The 18,209-nt window shown below is 25.9% G+C and overlaps 1 protein-coding gene across 19 annotated transcripts in view; it reads left to right on the plus strand.

Moving 5' to 3' along the window:
- Nucleotides 1-18,209, plus strand: part of LOC132929264 (uncharacterized) — a 111,871-nt gene that overhangs the window by 39,165 nt on the left and 54,497 nt on the right. For all 19 annotated transcript variants that reach the window (XR_009662087.1, XR_009662088.1, XM_060994491.1 and 16 more), the window contains 10 exons: nt 5,508-5,712; nt 9,355-9,544; nt 9,626-9,761; nt 9,958-10,140; nt 10,211-10,337; nt 10,412-10,615; nt 11,267-11,392; nt 11,462-12,025; nt 14,595-14,750; nt 14,844-14,975. Coding sequence is in view for 17 of the 19 variants with exons in the window: in XM_060994491.1 (XP_060850474.1) it covers nt 5,508-5,712; nt 9,355-9,544; nt 9,626-9,761; nt 9,958-10,140; nt 10,211-10,337; nt 10,412-10,615; nt 11,267-11,392; nt 11,462-12,025; nt 14,595-14,750; nt 14,844-14,975 (2,023 nt within the window). In the remaining 2 variants the exon portion in view is untranslated. The remainder of the gene's footprint in view (nt 1-5,507; nt 5,713-9,354; nt 9,545-9,625; nt 9,762-9,957; nt 10,141-10,210; nt 10,338-10,411; nt 10,616-11,266; nt 11,393-11,461; nt 12,026-14,594; nt 14,751-14,843; nt 14,976-18,209) is intronic.

An 18,209-nucleotide genomic window follows, 5' to 3' on the forward strand; every position in this document is an offset into this window, starting at 1 on the left:
AAAATTAACGAAATAAAAAACCTACACCCAAAATGTTTATGAATTTTAATAAGAATTACATTGCTGCTAACGCGTTTTTACAACAGAGGATTTAATCGTAGACACTATGCCGGTACCTATGTGAAAACGGTAGGTATACAACATATTATTATGTTACATAATATTATATACGATATCGGAGCAAGTGTAATATCATATTATTACACACGTAAGAAGTAACTATATAACAATTCGCGTGTTCCACGCTCTGGTGACCGTGGTGCGAGAATATTATTAAAGACGCAATTGTTTCAAGAGTGGATTTGATCAGAAGAATGTGATTGGTGGTGACTGGCGGTGTACTGCACTTACCGTTAAAAAAATAAAATAATCGTTTTAAAGGTACTTAACACGAAATATTTCTATCCAGTGACATCGAAATTGAAGTGGGCCTTTCTGACAAATACAAAAATACACTTTTTTCGACGATTTTCAGGTGTTTAGTTTTTTTCAAATACGAATATGCAATATAACTTCCATTTTTTTAACGGGAACACGTATTTTTAATAACAGGTTTGAGTAGACCGTTATTTTTAAAGTTACCTTTAAACATTAACGGTGACTTGGAAACTAAAATCGAACAAATTACAACCAGTTAAAGTTTGTTTAAAAATACGCGAAATAGCATGGAAATTCGGCAAAATCGTAGAATAATAATTCAATAATTTAATCTTTTAAATTGAAACTTATTATAATTTATTTAATTTTGGTTTTAAAACTATGGTTAAAAGGTCATAATAATTTTAAAAAATTGATCCAAATCTGGTGTTGAAAAGACATGTTGCTATTCAAAAAAATGCATGCTGTATTGTACATATGCACAATGAAAAGGCTAAAAATGTGTAAGTCGTGAAAAAATGTGTCAAGTCACTGAACAGAAATATATTGTTACCTTTGAAAAGAAATGCACAGTACATATAGCGAAAATAAACCAAAATATTTTAATACTTCAAATGTTAAAGATTTGTGTGAATTATTTGATACATTAGTTGTTTTTAATAAAATGGGTTACAATTCTAAAAATGACCCTAACATCTATTTTTAACCCACTTACTTCAGTATAGTTACTTATAATCGATATTGTATTAAACAAAGCTTTTGGTTTTAATGAAGTTTTTTTGAGTGGAACGGTCAACGGATTTTGACTCTGATAATCGACTATTAAATGCTATTTATGCTGTATTTTTTGTTAATTGAATAAAAAAAATAAAATAAGTATAAAAGTTTTAAAAACTATATCGACTAATTGGTGATCATTATAATTAATTCTCTTATCGACAAATAAAAATGTATAAATGCTTTAAATCATCTGCCCAAGATTAAATTATCAAAATAATGTTTGTATTAATTATAGAAACAAAGGTGCCTACTATCTAAAAAAATATATAATATAATATAATAATACATTAAAAATATCAAAAATAAAATAAAATTTTAATTATCAATGTCAAATATTACAATATTGATTTACTTGCTAAGTGCACTTGACAAAATTATTTTATACTAATTTGTTATCAATCAAATAGATGTAATGGAAACCTTTAAAAATTAATTGACAATGTATAAAAGGAACAAGGAGTTATTCAGCTTATGATCCATCATAACGTACACCATACCTGATATTTGTTGAATGTTTGTTTATATTTTGGTAAACGTATGGAACAAAGCAAATAATATGTTATAATAACATAAATAGTAAATCAATTCCATTAAATTTACCACTAATTAACAAATATTCCAATTAATCCTACAGTTAAAACTTTTCAAAATTATGAATCAGAATTTATTTTTTTATATCAACTTCATATCGATCGTGCCTATGCTTGATTGTATGTTTTTTTTCGACATAATTATGTTTTTAGACTGGGGATCAACGCAGAAAATGTTAAGACATTTTTTATGTAATGTGTCAGTTTAAATTCTATTATCAACAATATATGGTTTTTTCTTATCCACGGTATAAATTGTTATTCATTAGTAACTTTGTCATTTTTTAACGTTGAAAATATTATTAAAAATAGTAAATTTCCACCCACAAATAAATCAATATCGTCATTATAATCATCCAGTTTAGCAATTTAAGATCTTTTACTATAATTTTTGCTTTTGATCGCATTATTTTCATTTTTTCCGCTCATACGCTTTATGGTAATATGTATATTGTATAGCGATCTTCGCCATGATAATGTAATATGATTAATTTACGATTTACTCGTAAATAATCAAAGCGATTAATTCGAATTTAATGATGTGTAATTTAACACAAAGCATAAAAACGCATAAACATACTTTCAACGTTTCTAGCTTAAGTTCAAGATTTCTTTGATTTTTTTATAGACAATATAGTTGTATATTGTAGTCATAATATTCTAAGAAATTGGCTTAAATTATTGGCTTTAAGACAGACAACAATTTTTGTTTATAAGAATTTAAAGTTCAAATGTTCACGAAATATGTGTCAAAATCACGAAAATTTGCGAGGAATTTTGAAGTTGAAAATTCATAACATTTTTGTGATTTATACTTAGGTTAAAAAACCCAATACAAGGTTCTCCATAAGTTTTCCTTCAAGTCACTGTAAAAAAAAACTCCAGTGTCAATATAAAAAATATTTTTTAAAGTATGAAATTTAAATTTTTACGAAATCACGTAAAATAACGATATATCGATATAACGATAACGATTAAAATTATTTGTTGTTATTTTTAAGAAGTATAAGTCGTAAAAACTTGAAACTTTCAACAGTGTTGAGAAAAATAAATGATTTGTAAAAAAAAAAAAAAATTTATTACAATTTAAATATAAGAAATAATATAATATATCCTAGGACCCCAAGAGTCCTAGACTGACAAAATTATCTCCGTTCAGAATCGTGTTTCGTATACAATGTTACCTGTCATTGCATTCAAATTTAACACATCAATTATAGTAATCTACTAAATCATTGAAAATGTCACTGAATGGCTAAAATTGTTTTTTGATGAAAAATGCGTGTTTGAGATACAAAGTATAAATCGTTCAATTCGTGTCCTGGTGAAAATAATTTGAAATTTATAATATAAATGTAATAAATTGTTATTCAAAATTAACACTATATATTTTTTGTTAATGTAACAAAATAAATGTTTGATTATTTGATAAACTTATAAATGTAATACTAAAATTAAAAAAAGGTGGGCAAGTGGTTATCGCTCTGCGTATAGTAGAGATGGAGAGTAGGTCACTATAATGGATGTGTTAAATTTGAATGCAATGATAGGTATCACTTTATACGAAAAACGATTTTGAACGGAGATGATTTGTTAGTCTAGGATAATTAGTTGGATATATTTTATTATTATTTATATTTAAATTGTAATATATCGTTATTTTACTAGATTTCCTAAAAAAATAAATTTCATACGCTCATAAATTTTTTTCTATGTTAACACTGGAGTTTTTTTTTTTACAGTTATTTGGAAAAAAGGAAAAAAGTTATGAAAAACCTTGTGTTGGGTTTTTTAACTTTAGATATAAATTACAAAAAATCTTATGAATTTACAACTTTAAAATTCCTTGCAAATATTCGCAATTTTGACATATTTCGTAAACATTTGAACTTTTAATGTTTATAAACAAAAATTGAGACTAACGATTTTTGATTTTTTTTTACTACAATAAGAACAACTTATAATAAACATTGAATTAAATTTTAAAGATGTATTGGAAAGCCAAATTTTTTTTTATCAACATTTCAAGAAAAAAAGTTTAGAAAATTTAATCGTAAATAAATAATGTTAATATAAAAATGTTGTGAACATTTCAAGTATTTACAATGATTCGTTTTTGAGTTACAGCAAAATCAAAATAATCGATTTTGTCGAAAAGTGGTTATGTGTAAAAATTCTCGTTTTTCCGTTACGTTTTCAGGGGTTTTCCTGACGCTTTTGAAAACTACTGGACATTTTTTACTTTTGATCCCCCAAAGTACCAACTAGATTCAATTTCTTTTTTAAAGAGGGGCTGAAGTCAAAAATTAAAGCATTATTTCTACTCCAAAAAGTGATCACAGACATAAAAATAAAAAACAACATACATCATTGTAAAATCAATACATTCCTCACTTTGTTCAGAATCTAATAATATAAATTATGAAAATAGAAAAAAATATTAATCAAGTGTGCTGTATGATAATTTTTTAGTAAAAAAATAATTAAAGATATTTTTGTTAGCTGATTTTTACATATATTTTAATTGGTTATAATGAATTATCGATTGGAATGGACAAATATGTATAGCCCTTTGAGATCCATTGTAACCGATTTCTTCTTATTATTATTCTATATCGTCTTATAATTTTAATCTATAATATATATAGGTAAATAAATAATATAATTATAATTCAAGTTTGATCTTCACTAAGTGCACAATTGTTTGTTATAATTGAAATACTCGTTAGAATATATTCTACATTTTTATAAATATATGATATAATTTTTTCAGTCAATTTTTATATCGAATTTGCTTAAATTATAATTATATATTCTAAATTTACAAATAATACTGATCCTAAAAACGTAAATACAAATTATTTTTTATTAACTTCAAGAAGGAATTAAGTGTTGTTCTAAAATATTGTCATAAAATGGAACATCTTTAAAATTATTACTTAAAAGTTAAAACCATATAATACATACCTATAACCTTTATTCATATTTTATTAGGTACCTACGTTTTAAGGTAGGTTTCGATAAAACATTTAAGGGTTAACATATATTTTCAGTTTAAATGCGTTTTATTTTTTCATCAAACGGTGTTTAGTATAACTTCTCCACTGAGTGAATAGCCAGTACATTTGTTTTCTGCGCGTACATAACAATAATAACTCTAAATTCGCAATAGAGAAAAACAATTTAATTAGTCGTGAGTGAGTTTTCGAGACGTAGTAGCATAAGACAAGTACGCGCTGGAAGTATTCAGTTATATATACACAACCTGAGACATCAGTTATCAGAAACACACACAAATACCTATCATTCACCACAACCACCCCTCCCCCCATAATCACCAAATCGATGGCGTTCAATTAAATAATAGTAATAAACGATACTATTTCTGCATTTAATAATAAATTAATGTACATTACTTAAGTTTTTGACTAGTCATAATTTTTTATTTAACAGATGTAAAGTTTCTGTATAGATATATTCATGCAATTTAAAAAGATTTTTTTAATGATAATATAATGACGTATTACGAATATATTAATACTAATGATGACGTACCACTAGTCAATTTTAAATCTTATTTAGTGGCTTTGAATTTAACGCACATACGACAAAATAGAATTTAATTTATCAAAGTGTTTTGAATGATCTAAAATTATTCCTTGTTTGAAACACAATTTTACCATTTTTGGTGCCTCTGCTGTACAGATAGTAATGTTACATGATCGAATTTCTTTAAAAAATGGCATTTTTTTACTACAGGCACAACCAATCCCATCTGAGCTGACAGCCAAATTGCTGGGTAACAGAGTGGCCGTATCACCCATTGTCACCGTCGAACCTAGAAGGCGAAAGTTTCACAAGCCTATCACGCTCACGTTGCCCTTACCACAGGCCTCTTCTAAGGGGATGATCAATCACTACACGGGCGATGCGCCCACACTCAGGCTTTTATGCAGCATCACAGGTGAGCAAAAATAATTTTAAAAATGCGACTAACTAACACGGTTTACTCTCTATATCTCTCTTTCTTTCTTTCTCTCTCTCTCTCTCTCTCTCTCAGACACACATATGGTATTTCGACGACCAAACTTACCGTAAATTTGCACCATAACACTTGTTATGTTAGGTTGAACATTATAATTTATATTTTACATTAATTAAAAGTTTGTGTTTCTTTTTAAATTCTAAGTTTAATAATTTGAGTAGTCTGATAAATTACATGATATTTTTAATAATGATATTATATTATTATCAATTAATATCAATGTTACGCTCTTTTATTATATCGGCTGCAAACGAATTGGGTTCCAATAAAACGTTTTAGGACGAATTGAGTCTTGGGTTGTTGTATGTTATACATACTAATTGAGTCTTGCGAAATTTAAAGTATAATATTAATTGAGTGTATGTTTTAATACTAAGTCCTATCAAACTTAAAAACATCTTCCTTCTAATTTTTACAGATTGTCTGTAACAAAAAAATGCCACAATTAATTAAAAATGTTTTTTTTTATAATTTAATAATGTACCTATGGTTATAAATTATAATATAATTTGAATAATTTAAATGTTACTCATGTATAACTAAATTAATATTGGCGATGATAAAATTACATTTTCTATATTGTTAAAACTGTAAGTGATAAATATTGTATAATGTATATGTCGTAGGCCATATGGAAAATTAGTTTTTTTGCAAAAAGACTAGGCTCTTTGCAATGAGGTAGCCCGTTTGAGAACTACTTATTATTTTTCCAAACAGCCTGCTGTTTTTCAGGCTCATTGCATACAGACTAACAGCAGTTAGGCCTTTTAAGTACTACAATCATTTTATGGTAAAAACCATTTTAATTATTTTATTTTAAGGGTTATTGATAATAACACAGTACAATATAATATGTAACATGTAACATTATTATTCATTACTTATTAATTTTGTAAAATAGTTATTTCTATCTCATTGATATACTAATTTTTAGATTTTCATTTAACTTTAAATTTTAAATCATTTTAAGACTTTTGTAAGTGACTTGACATTAATGACACAAATAATATCTGACTTGACACCTTTTGCACATATTACTTAGCTGTAATAACACCCACTAATTTGGTTTTATAAAAGTCAGAGCTAACAGCGACAGCTATCATACTAAGTTGAACAATACATACTAATTTTTTAAACTGGTTAGGTACCTAGTATCTATTTGGTTTATTAACAACTTTGAAAAGAACAGTTTTATAAAATATTACCTATGCAAGAAAATCAATAAATAAATCTATAATAAATTAAAATCTGTAACTATTTCAATATTTTAGTAATGGAGGTATTATAATAATAGTAGTATAATATCTCAAAACTGTATAACTTACTATATGTAGGGAATACTAAGTCTAATACTAATGTTTTAAAATTCAAATATGATTATTAATTAGACTGAATAATAATATACTACAATATTATACCTACTGCAATAAATGCGATGATAACAATATAAATCCCTATTGACCCTACTATGATAGTATAATATTAATATTCACTTACTCTTACATAATTTACTCGTATATTTTTATAATCATATTTTTCATGATTTGAAGTTTTATAAAAGAATGTGTTCAAATTTCTACAACAGGATGACTTAGTACTGCTAGTAGAGATGACATCTTAGTAAGATGATCTTACAAAAGTTTATATAAAAATAGAATTTTATATAATGGTAATTTAATGTAATAATATTTATAATTGATTTTGCACATGAATATATATGATAACAATCAAACAACTAGTCAAATAGTCAACAACTGTACAAAATTAATAAGTAATGAATAATAATGTTACATATATTATACTGTTTTATTATCAATAACCCTTAAAATAAAATAATTAAAATGGTTTTTACCATAAAATGATTGTAGTTCTTAAAAGGCCTAATGGCTGTTAGTCTGTATGCAATGAGCCTGAAAAACAGCAGGCTGTTTGGAAAAATAATAAGTAGTTCTCAAACGGGCTACCTCATTGCAAAGAGCCTAGTCTTTTTGAAAAAAAACTAATTTTCCATATGGCCTACGCCCTACGACATATATATATATATTCGAATCATGTTATTTTCTTTGATTGCACAACAGCTACATTTTTTCTTCGATTTATTTTTGTTTGTTTTTGATAATATCATTTCTTGTATTAGTAATACAGTACTTCTAATTTTGATAAATGTTGGGATGGGTTGAATAAAACATAGCATTAAATTTTGAATGGAACGATTCACAATTGTTAGTATACTGTTTATATACGTATACTAAGGTTGATTTTATATTTTACTCAAAATAATTCTTGGACTCAATTAGTATATTATTTTTTCTCGTGCAGGTATTGGGACTCAATTAGTATACAGCAATAATCTTTCAAAAAATAATATTAGTTATTTCTTATTAATTTATATGATATGCAGAACTTAAATTTTTTCAAATTTTAAATCGATATACATCTCTTATTATTTTATTTTTCTTATTTATTGTTATACTTTCCGCTGTTGATCTATATCATCTCTACATTTCTTTGGTCGTCAAATATATTATTCTTTCCGTCGTGTACCCATCTGTATTGTGGTGGTACGACACTTAAAACTTTATATCAATTAGCAAAATAAAAAAATTGACTTGTTTTATTTTTTACATAACTTTTTATTTTTATAAAATCAACTTTATTTGAATTTTTTCGATTAAAACCGTTTTTTTTTTTGGCTCTCACTGTTGCGTAACACAATACTGCACTGTTTTGACAGGGTTGTTTCGGAAAAGATCTCGCAAAGGTAAAGAATTAGAAATCAAATAAATAATAATAAATGATTTCACTTGATCTTTTTTTCTTAATGTCACTCTCGTTTATTTTGTTTATTTCTTCAAGCTGACGCTATTTTATTATTATTATTATTATTATTATTATTATCGTTTAGATTTTTAATTATATAAAAAGTTTATTAAACTCGAGTGTTTTTGATCACGGTAATTTTTCATGTCATTTGGTTATATATATATATACCTATAAATTATACACTTAATCGGCATAGTATATACATTTAAATTTATATTTAATCACACCTATTTTAATTTTGATAGCCGTAGTGGGCACGTGTTTTGTATTTTTTGTACATCTTTTTTCTTTTCGTTTTTTCTTTTTTCTTTTTATTCCACACAACAATTTTTAGATGTGATTTATTCGATATTTTTTTTAAAAAAAACTATTCTTTTTGAAAATGTATATTTAAAAAAAATATAAAAATAATTTCTATGTTTAAATATTTAAGAAACGTGATCTTTTCTGAAACAAATTATTAATAATTTAAGCTTAAACGAATAAACAAATAAAACAACACTAGTTTCTGCTTTGCTTAAAAACTTGTAGTTTCAAGTTCGCTTTGTATATGATGTGGAATGAAGATTTATGTGTGGTAGAAATATTGGCTTTTGTGGACCTCACCCAAATTATCTCATTATTTCTGTGACATCTAACTTCTCTTACTGAATTTCAAAAATTATTTTTCACAATACACAATGCAAATATTCGAGTGTTGGACATTTCTTATCGCGTGCGTACATATTGCTATTGTAGGCGGAACATCCAGAGCACAATGGGAGGATGTTACGGGCTCGACGCCTCTTACATTTATCAACGATTGCGTATCGTTCACTACAACTGTTTCGGCACGATTTTGGCTGATGGATTGTCGAAACGTGGCGGACGCGTCTAAAATGGCTACCGAACTATACCGGGAAGCTATACACGTACCATTTATGGCCAAGTAACGAAAATCGCTTTTTTCGGGGTGGACGGTGTAATGACTTCGTTTATAATGACCCCCTCTGTTTTTTTTATATTTCAGATTTGTAGTGTTTGCTAAACGAACAGACACGAACGAAGCTAGAATACGGTTGTTCTGTATGACGGACGATAGGGAAGACAAAACCTTAGAACACAAAGAACATTTTACCGAAGTCTCAAATAGTAGAGACGTTGAGGTACGTTAATAAATAAAATGTATTATACATACATTGTTTACGATAAAATATATGCACGTATCACGTATGTAATTTGTTATTTTTAGATATATTATTTTAGCATACATATATATATATATATATAAATAAAATCATATTTTCTTATTATACATGGATTATGTTTGATATCCAACTGACGTGAATTTTTTTAACATAGGTTCTGGAAGGCAAGCCCGTATACGTGGAATTTGCAGGAAATCTCGTGCCAGTCACCAAGTCCGGCGAACAGCTCAGATTGGTGGTGCGGGCGTTCAAAGAAAACAGATTACCATTCACTATGCGCGTAAAAGACCCCAGTGCCGAACCACGTTCGTGGACTATAATAATGAAAGAACCAAAAGTATACAATTTTTTTCGGAAAATAAAATTAACGTTATTTATAATAAAATTATTATACTTATATTATACAGGTTTCTAAAAATGAACCCGCTCAAACGCCAGTTTGTGTTTTACAATTCGGATTGCCCGAAAACATTGTACACGATACAGATGTCAATGTTGATGAACATTACAATTACACATACACCCATGATTCAAGTAAATATTAATACATAATTTTTACAATAGTTATTAATAATATTGCTTTAATATTTTTTGTCTGCGTATTTTAGACACCGAGACACACAAACGTGCTGAACTGAGAATAACCGATATTAGTAATTTCGTGTCTGAAGATTGGATTAATTTGGCACACGAATTGGGTTTCCAATCGACAGATATTGCTCAAATCCAGAGAGAATATCCAGATAGTAGCGGTCAACAGTGTATGAGTATGCTTAACTTATGGATGAACGAAATATCTGGCCAAGATTCCGGTAATTTAAAATTCGCTTAAACCTAACTTATAATTTTTCAATATCTTTATACATTTGTCCATTATACAAATAAATAAAATATTTAGGCTTTAATTTTAACAAAACTGTCCGAGGAAGATTTATGAAATTTTTTTTTGCCTTTAAAATATTTAATATACCATTTATAATAACTTATGGACAATTAACGTGCTTAAGTATAAACCTAATAATAAACACAAATGTTTAGATGAACTTAATTTCACTTCAAAATAATTATATTAGTAATCTTCTATAATTACAAATAAAATAATAACTTTCATTCTCATTTTATAAAATTATATTATTGTTGAATGTATAATATTATAAACGATTATTGATTGCAAAATGTGATACTATTTAATGCTAATAAAAATACCATTTTAGTATAAGACAAATATTGTTGGTTCATTTTGGTGATTATACCTAATAATATAAAATATACTGTAGATAAAAATGTTAAATGGTATTAAAAAATCTTCAGCCTGATCGATAGTTACAATTATATCTTATTTTTATAATAAATTATAAATAAATTATCATTTATAGTAGGTCCAATAGGTACATGTGATTGATATTTTATTTATTATATTATTATTTCTATTAATATTAAATTTTTGTTTTTTTTTTGAACAGTCATCGCTTTAGAGAGAGCTTTAAACAATATAGGTAGAGTTGATGTTGTGGAAAAGTGTAATTTTGCGGAGATCGGGCACTATCCTTCGCAAAATGGCGTTTACGCAGAATCAGAGAAACATCAAAGTATTAATAATTATATAATGATTGTAAAATACATCCATATAATTACATGTATATAAATGTGATACTTAGGCTCTCAATCTCCGAACAACAAATACGCTGCCGAAGAGAAGGCTGTGATTGAAGATGAGATCGTTAAAACCGTGACTGAGAGACGAATGGAAATCGAACAACGGTTGAACGGTGAACCGGTGACCATCGAGAAGAAATATGAACCATTCGCCAGGGGAGACGACGTGGTCCAGATGACATCTAAACCTACGGAGATGCCCGCTGTTGAACCAATCGAACCCACCGAGGTGTCATTCGAACACAAACGTATGTCATTCGAGAGAGGCGTGTCGATCGAACAGGTACTCCAAGAAGACATCCCGATTAAAGACAAATCATTCATGTTGGAAGAGAAAAAGATGACGTCGATCGACGAAAAACCTATCGATGTAGACATGGATGTAGACGCAACGAGTTTAACGTTTCATGAAAAGCGATTGTCGTTCGAGCAAGGCATACCTGTCAAGGAAATCATTCAAAAAAAGGTGGAGGATACCACCACTGTTCCTGGACACGGAAAAGAATCAACAACGGTAATTGAAACCGAAAAGTCAGCCGTAAAGAGCGATACAACGTTGGCAGAAGGTAATATCATAAAAACTACATGCTGCAGTACAAGTTAATAATTTTAGACGTAAACCGTTAAATTATATACAGATATGACATCTAGTTGCTTATTTTTAATATAAAATAATAAGCGAGAAAAAATATGTAAATATAGCAAATAATTAAGGCGAACAATAAACATGTTTTTAATCCAAATAGTGTAGGAAATAGTTTAGTAGAAATAATTTCACCGTATAAATTAAAATAATAATGATAAAATCATTTTTATGATATAGCTGTAATTTTACTTATCACGTATTGTTTAAAAATAACGCATTTGTCAAACTAAAAAAAAAACCGAAGAATTCACTTTGCCGTATAGTAGGGTCGAGTGGACGTTGTCCTTAAATCAACAGTCTATCGGTCAATATTACTTTGCTTATTTTATTATATTATATTTATATTGCTATTAGTGATTTATTTAATATAGTAATACGGTAAATTAACTAATTTTTGATAAAAACATCACATTATTGCATTTATTATATTAATAATTATTTTAATACAATATCATGTTATAATTAATAACTTTAAGTCAATATCGACTTACCGATAGGTTTGTGGTATAAGTTGGCTATAACTAAGTAATTCTAAATATTTTTTTAATATCACTGTCATATTTATTTTTGTGTATAGTAAAATATAATAAATATTATAAAATAAATTACGTATATTAATTTACGTTTGAAAATGTTAAGTTTCTATAAGAAGTTTTTATAAAATACTTTTTTAATTTTTAATACTCAATTATTAAAATTGAAAGTTTCATACATTTTTAATTTTCAAATTTTCGTAATTTTGTGCTAGCTTTATGAAAATTTAAGAATAAAACAAATTTAACTAGAATGATCTAAAATAATCGTGCTATTTATTTTTAATAATTTTAAACTAATATAAGAATAATTAATGTAAGATTTTGTGTAAAATTTTTAAGCTTTTTATCAAAAAAAAAAAAAAAGATGCTAAATTTGATAATACAAATTATACAAATAAATATACTGTAATAATTACACATTTATAATCGTGATTATAAATTTTTTAAAAGGGTGGGAAAGTGGGTATCGCTCTGTATATAGTATAGAGATGGGGAGTAGGTCACTATAAAGGGTGTGTTAAATTTGAATGCAATGATAGGTATCATTGTATACGAAAAACGATTTTGAACGGAGATGATTTGTTAGTCTAGGATAATTAGTTGGATATATTTTATTATTATTTATATTTAAATTGTAATATATCGTTATTTTACTCGATTTCCTAAAAAAATAAATTTCATACGCTCATAAATTTTTTTCTATGTTAACACTGGAGTTTTTTTTTTTTACAGTTATTTGGAAAAAAGTTATGGAAAACTTTGTGTTGAGTTATTTAATTTTAGATATAAATTACAAAAAATCTTATGAATTTACAACTTTAAAATTCCTTGCAAATATTCGCAATTTTGACATATTTCGTAAACATTTGAACTTTTAATGTTTATAAACAAAAATTGTGACTAACGATTTTTGATTTTTTTTTACTACAATAAGAACAACTTATAATAAACATTGAATTAAATTTTAAAGATGTATTGGAAAGCCAAATTTTTTTTTATCAACATTTCAAGAAAAAAAGTTTAGAAAATTTAATCGTAAATAAATAATGCTAATATAAAAATTTTGTGAACATTTCAAGTATTTACAATGATTCGTTTTTGAGTTACAGCAAAATCAAAATAATCGATTTTGTCGAAAAGTGGTTATGTGTAAAAATACTCGTTTTTCCGTTACGTTTTCAGGGGTTTTCCTGACGCTTTTGAAAACTAATGGGCATTTTTTACTTTTGATCCCCCAAAGTACCAACTAGATTCAATTTCTTTTTTAAAGAGGGGCTGAAGTCAAAAATTAAAGCATTATTTCTACTCCAAAACGTGTTGACAGAAAAAAAAATTTAAATTAAAAAAAAAAACACACATTATTGTAAAATCAATACATTCATCACTCCGTTCAAAATTTAAAAACATTTTATGATAGGTACACATATTAATTGAAAAAAATATTAAAAAGTCGAAAATTTCAAGTATCCAAAGCTAATTACACAAAATTGGTCCCGTTGAACGCAAGTTCGTTATGTTGTATACAGTTATATAGTTTATAAGACGAAGACAATGCATGGGAAAGTAGTATTCTCTTACAGTTACTCGTCAATTTTAATTATAAGTATACTAAATATAAAAATTACAATTTTGAGTAAATATAGAAAAAATAAATATTCAAAGTACCTTCATAATTTTTGTATATTTTTTAATTTTGATTTAATACACCAATCAGTTTATAAAATAATAAAACTTGTACTGAAAAATAAAAATATTTATAAATATATAATGTTATAATGTTTATAGTACATATTTTTTTAAATGTAATTATTAAAAATAAATTATGTATTTATAATTTATGTAATAAAGTAATAGTTATAATAATTTAAAAAAAAATCTAACATGTTAACGTGTTTTATAAGTTAATTACTATGATTGTCTATAATATTTCTATAATCCCTATAATGTTTTTAGACGCAAAACTTTCCGATACAAAATCAGTACCAAAACCTAGTATTGAATTGACTAAAGACACAGATGAGCAAATAAGACGCGATTCAATATTGTTTGAAGAAGTTTCTCAAGGTTTGGTTAAACTAGATTCAAATGGATCAAAAGTAGAAGACAAATGTAAGTTATAGAATGAATTATTAATATCTATCAATAATAATATTATAATATTTAACAATAATTACACAGTCAATATTAATAATAATTTTTCAGCTGAATTATTATCACCTCAATCATCTAGAACTCCTCCACCTAGCCCTGCGGAGTTCAAAGAAATAGAGCAACAAAATGAATCTAAACAACGCCAGACAGAATCTATGTCTGCAGAAAAAGAACCACAAACAGGTTAGTGAAAATTATTTTGTATTGGACCGTTTTACTGTATTGAAAGTGTACAAAAACGCAAGCCGTAAAAGTTTTGGTTTTTTTTTGTCATGGTTATATTATTTTTATATTAATATTAACAGTGTAAATATACACAAAAATAGGTCGACACGAGTTTAAGGTATCGTTTAAGGTTTCTTCTTAAAACAATGGCTTCATTCTTCGCTAACGAGATAATCACATTACACAGGAACAAATGTTATGGTTAGGGTGGGGGAGCACCAGTCGACCTGTAACGGGGATAGCTACAAATATTACATTTACTTTTTCGGAACAGACTTGAAGCTTAGTTTTGTGTGCCCACAATATAACAACAATTTAAGTTTAAAATTCATATACAAAAAGTTGTCAGAAGGCTGTAAGTACTAATTTAGATATTGTATTTGTAATTAATATCAAAACATAAAAATGAGATCAAAGCTATACCACATTATTAAATCACAACTCACAAGATAATAAAAAATGAATAAATAGGTATTCGATTTTATTTATTTTTCGTTAGGTTTTTTTATAAATTATAATATATTGTCTATTTCACTTCAAACTGATAACTAGGTATAGCTACATAGCTAAATTCGTTAAAAGAAAAATTAATTTTTATCTTCCAAAAAACATAAACTGTACATCGGCTTGCGTTTGTTAGATACACATTTTAATATAGATTGAAGTTTAAACAGTTTCAATTAAAATAATTAACATAGCCTATGTTTTTGTGTATGAGTGACTTGAATATGTGATAAATAATCCTATTTATTATTGCTGCGAACAACGAAAACGAGTAAAAACAAATTCTATTAAATTGTGACACGTGTAATAAGTTAAAGTTATTACTAATAAATGTTTAAATTGTTTTGGATTCATAACAAATCCAATCAAATAAATTCATTTATCACTCTTCTCTTGTTTAAATTAATTTGTGTTAATATCGTCAGTAGGGTACGATGATAGTTGTTTGCAGCACAATATTTTCCTTTGATCCATTTAATCATCATTCAAATGGGTTTATTCATATCGATCTCATAATAAAATAAATAGAATAAATATTTTTCTTTTATGTTTGAATTTATTATTTAACTAATATTTTTTATGGCTTTCGCGGTGAAAAGGGTCGTTGGCTTTAATTTTTTTTTAAGATACTGAATTTAAGCTTTGTACTAACACTTAAATGACCTACATTGAATTTTATTTTTAAATAAGTCTCCAAATTGTACTAAACCTAACATTAGAGCCCTTCTATAAACCGCTTTTATATTATATATTTTTGTATAACTTTTCTGTTTTAAATTTATTTAAACTTTTTTAAGGTGCTTTGATTTTTGTTCTATTGTTTTTAATCGTAAATAATAATAAGCCAATTTCATAAACAAAACGCACAAAAAGTTTAACTCTTTAACTGCAGGGTATGTATTGATTAAATAAGCGGCACATGGTTTAATGGGAAAAAAAAATTTTACAACTTATTTTATAATTTATATCTTTTTTTAAATAGATGGACTTAAAATCATGAATAAAGAAATAGTCGTCGATGTAATTGGTTATTTTAGAAAAACTGATTAAAATTTACAATTTATTTTATGTTCATATTTTATTTCATTTGTACAAGAGTAAATATTTAATACATTTAAATGCATGATTATAACCCTATACCTACCATATATTGTGTAGAATATTAAAACATATCACGGTAAAACTAACATTAAAATAACAGTAGTTAAAATCTATGTAAAAATTTTTTTTTCTCTTAATTATTAATTAAAGTGTATAAAAATACGTTATACTTATTTTAGCAATGAATCATTAACGTAATATCCGATATAGTATTGCAATTCAAGTATGATTATTTTAAAAAAGATACTTAATTCATACAATATTTAACTAAAATTATTTTATTATAATTTAAAATATTAATATTTATTATTTTATAATTTATTTAAATCACTTGAATCATATAAATTTATAAAAGTAATAAACGAATTATATTATACAGAAAAATAACAAATATTAAATTATTATTATTATTATTATTATTTTATCTGAGAAAATTACTTTTAATACATAAAAAAAATATAAAATCTAGAACTTTTTTAAATTTATCTATGATTTAGTTACAAATGTTAATAATATATTTCAAAATAAAACAAAAGAAAAAATTCTAAAACAAGTTTATTCAAAATGTAATTTAAAATGTCAATTATAAATTATAAATCATTGAAAATAAGTTTAATTTGTTAAAAATATAAATTTGGATAATAAAGTTAATTATTTTATTAAAAAAATGTTTGATTTGTTCTAAAAGAAAATAATTAAAAAATGTTCATTTCTCATAAAATACTATTGAATAAATACAAATATAACTTATATTTGATTCTATACTTTGATGCAATGTAAGAAAAATTAAAGTTGCCAATTAGCTTGTTTTGACTTAAATTAAATACTTTAAAATATAAAAAACTTACTTTTAGTGAAAAAATAGGTAACTAAGATGTTTAACTTTAAAATATCCAATTTAATATCGTGTTTTGTTTTTCATACATACGATAGGTATCATTGAAATAAAATACTCCCGTTATTTATACAAGATAAGCATTTTAAACTTAAAAAAAAATAAATTCAATTAAATTATTTCTTTAACAGAAAGCGTTAATATGTACACTAACTCATACACCCTTAGGTACAAGCACCTACACATATGCACAAACAATAAAAATTTAAAAAATATTGAAAATAAGATGATTAAGGTTTTATTTATTTAAAAATTGGAGAATTTAAAAACGTAACTATTCAATTGTAAGTAAAGCAGTTTAAAAAAAGTTAAGAATAACATTTGCTATGATAAATTATTTATCTATTACCTATATTCATCGAAATCAAAGCACCACCGGCACACAAGATTACAACAGAAAAGTGAACAAACAAACCACAGTATATTAATTGCACATTCAAAATTGCTGATGCTACATTGTTAAGTAGAACCTTGCTTGGGAATGAAGAGCTATAATACTATATTGTCTCGCTTTTTCGCGGTTTTCTATTTAATTACACAAAAATACACACAAACATCCACACAAACATAAAACTTATATATTTATCATTTCACGTCAAATCCTTTGGAACAATTTGTTATGGACCGACTGACAGTTTAAATGTTAGATAGTAAAAAAAAAAAAATTAGTCATATGTTGATTTTGGTCGTAG

Source organism: Rhopalosiphum padi, chromosome 4 (genome assembly GCF_020882245.1).
Source record: "Rhopalosiphum padi isolate XX-2018 chromosome 4, ASM2088224v1, whole genome shotgun sequence".
NCBI classification, from domain to species: Eukaryota; Metazoa; Arthropoda; class Insecta; order Hemiptera; family Aphididae; genus Rhopalosiphum; species Rhopalosiphum padi.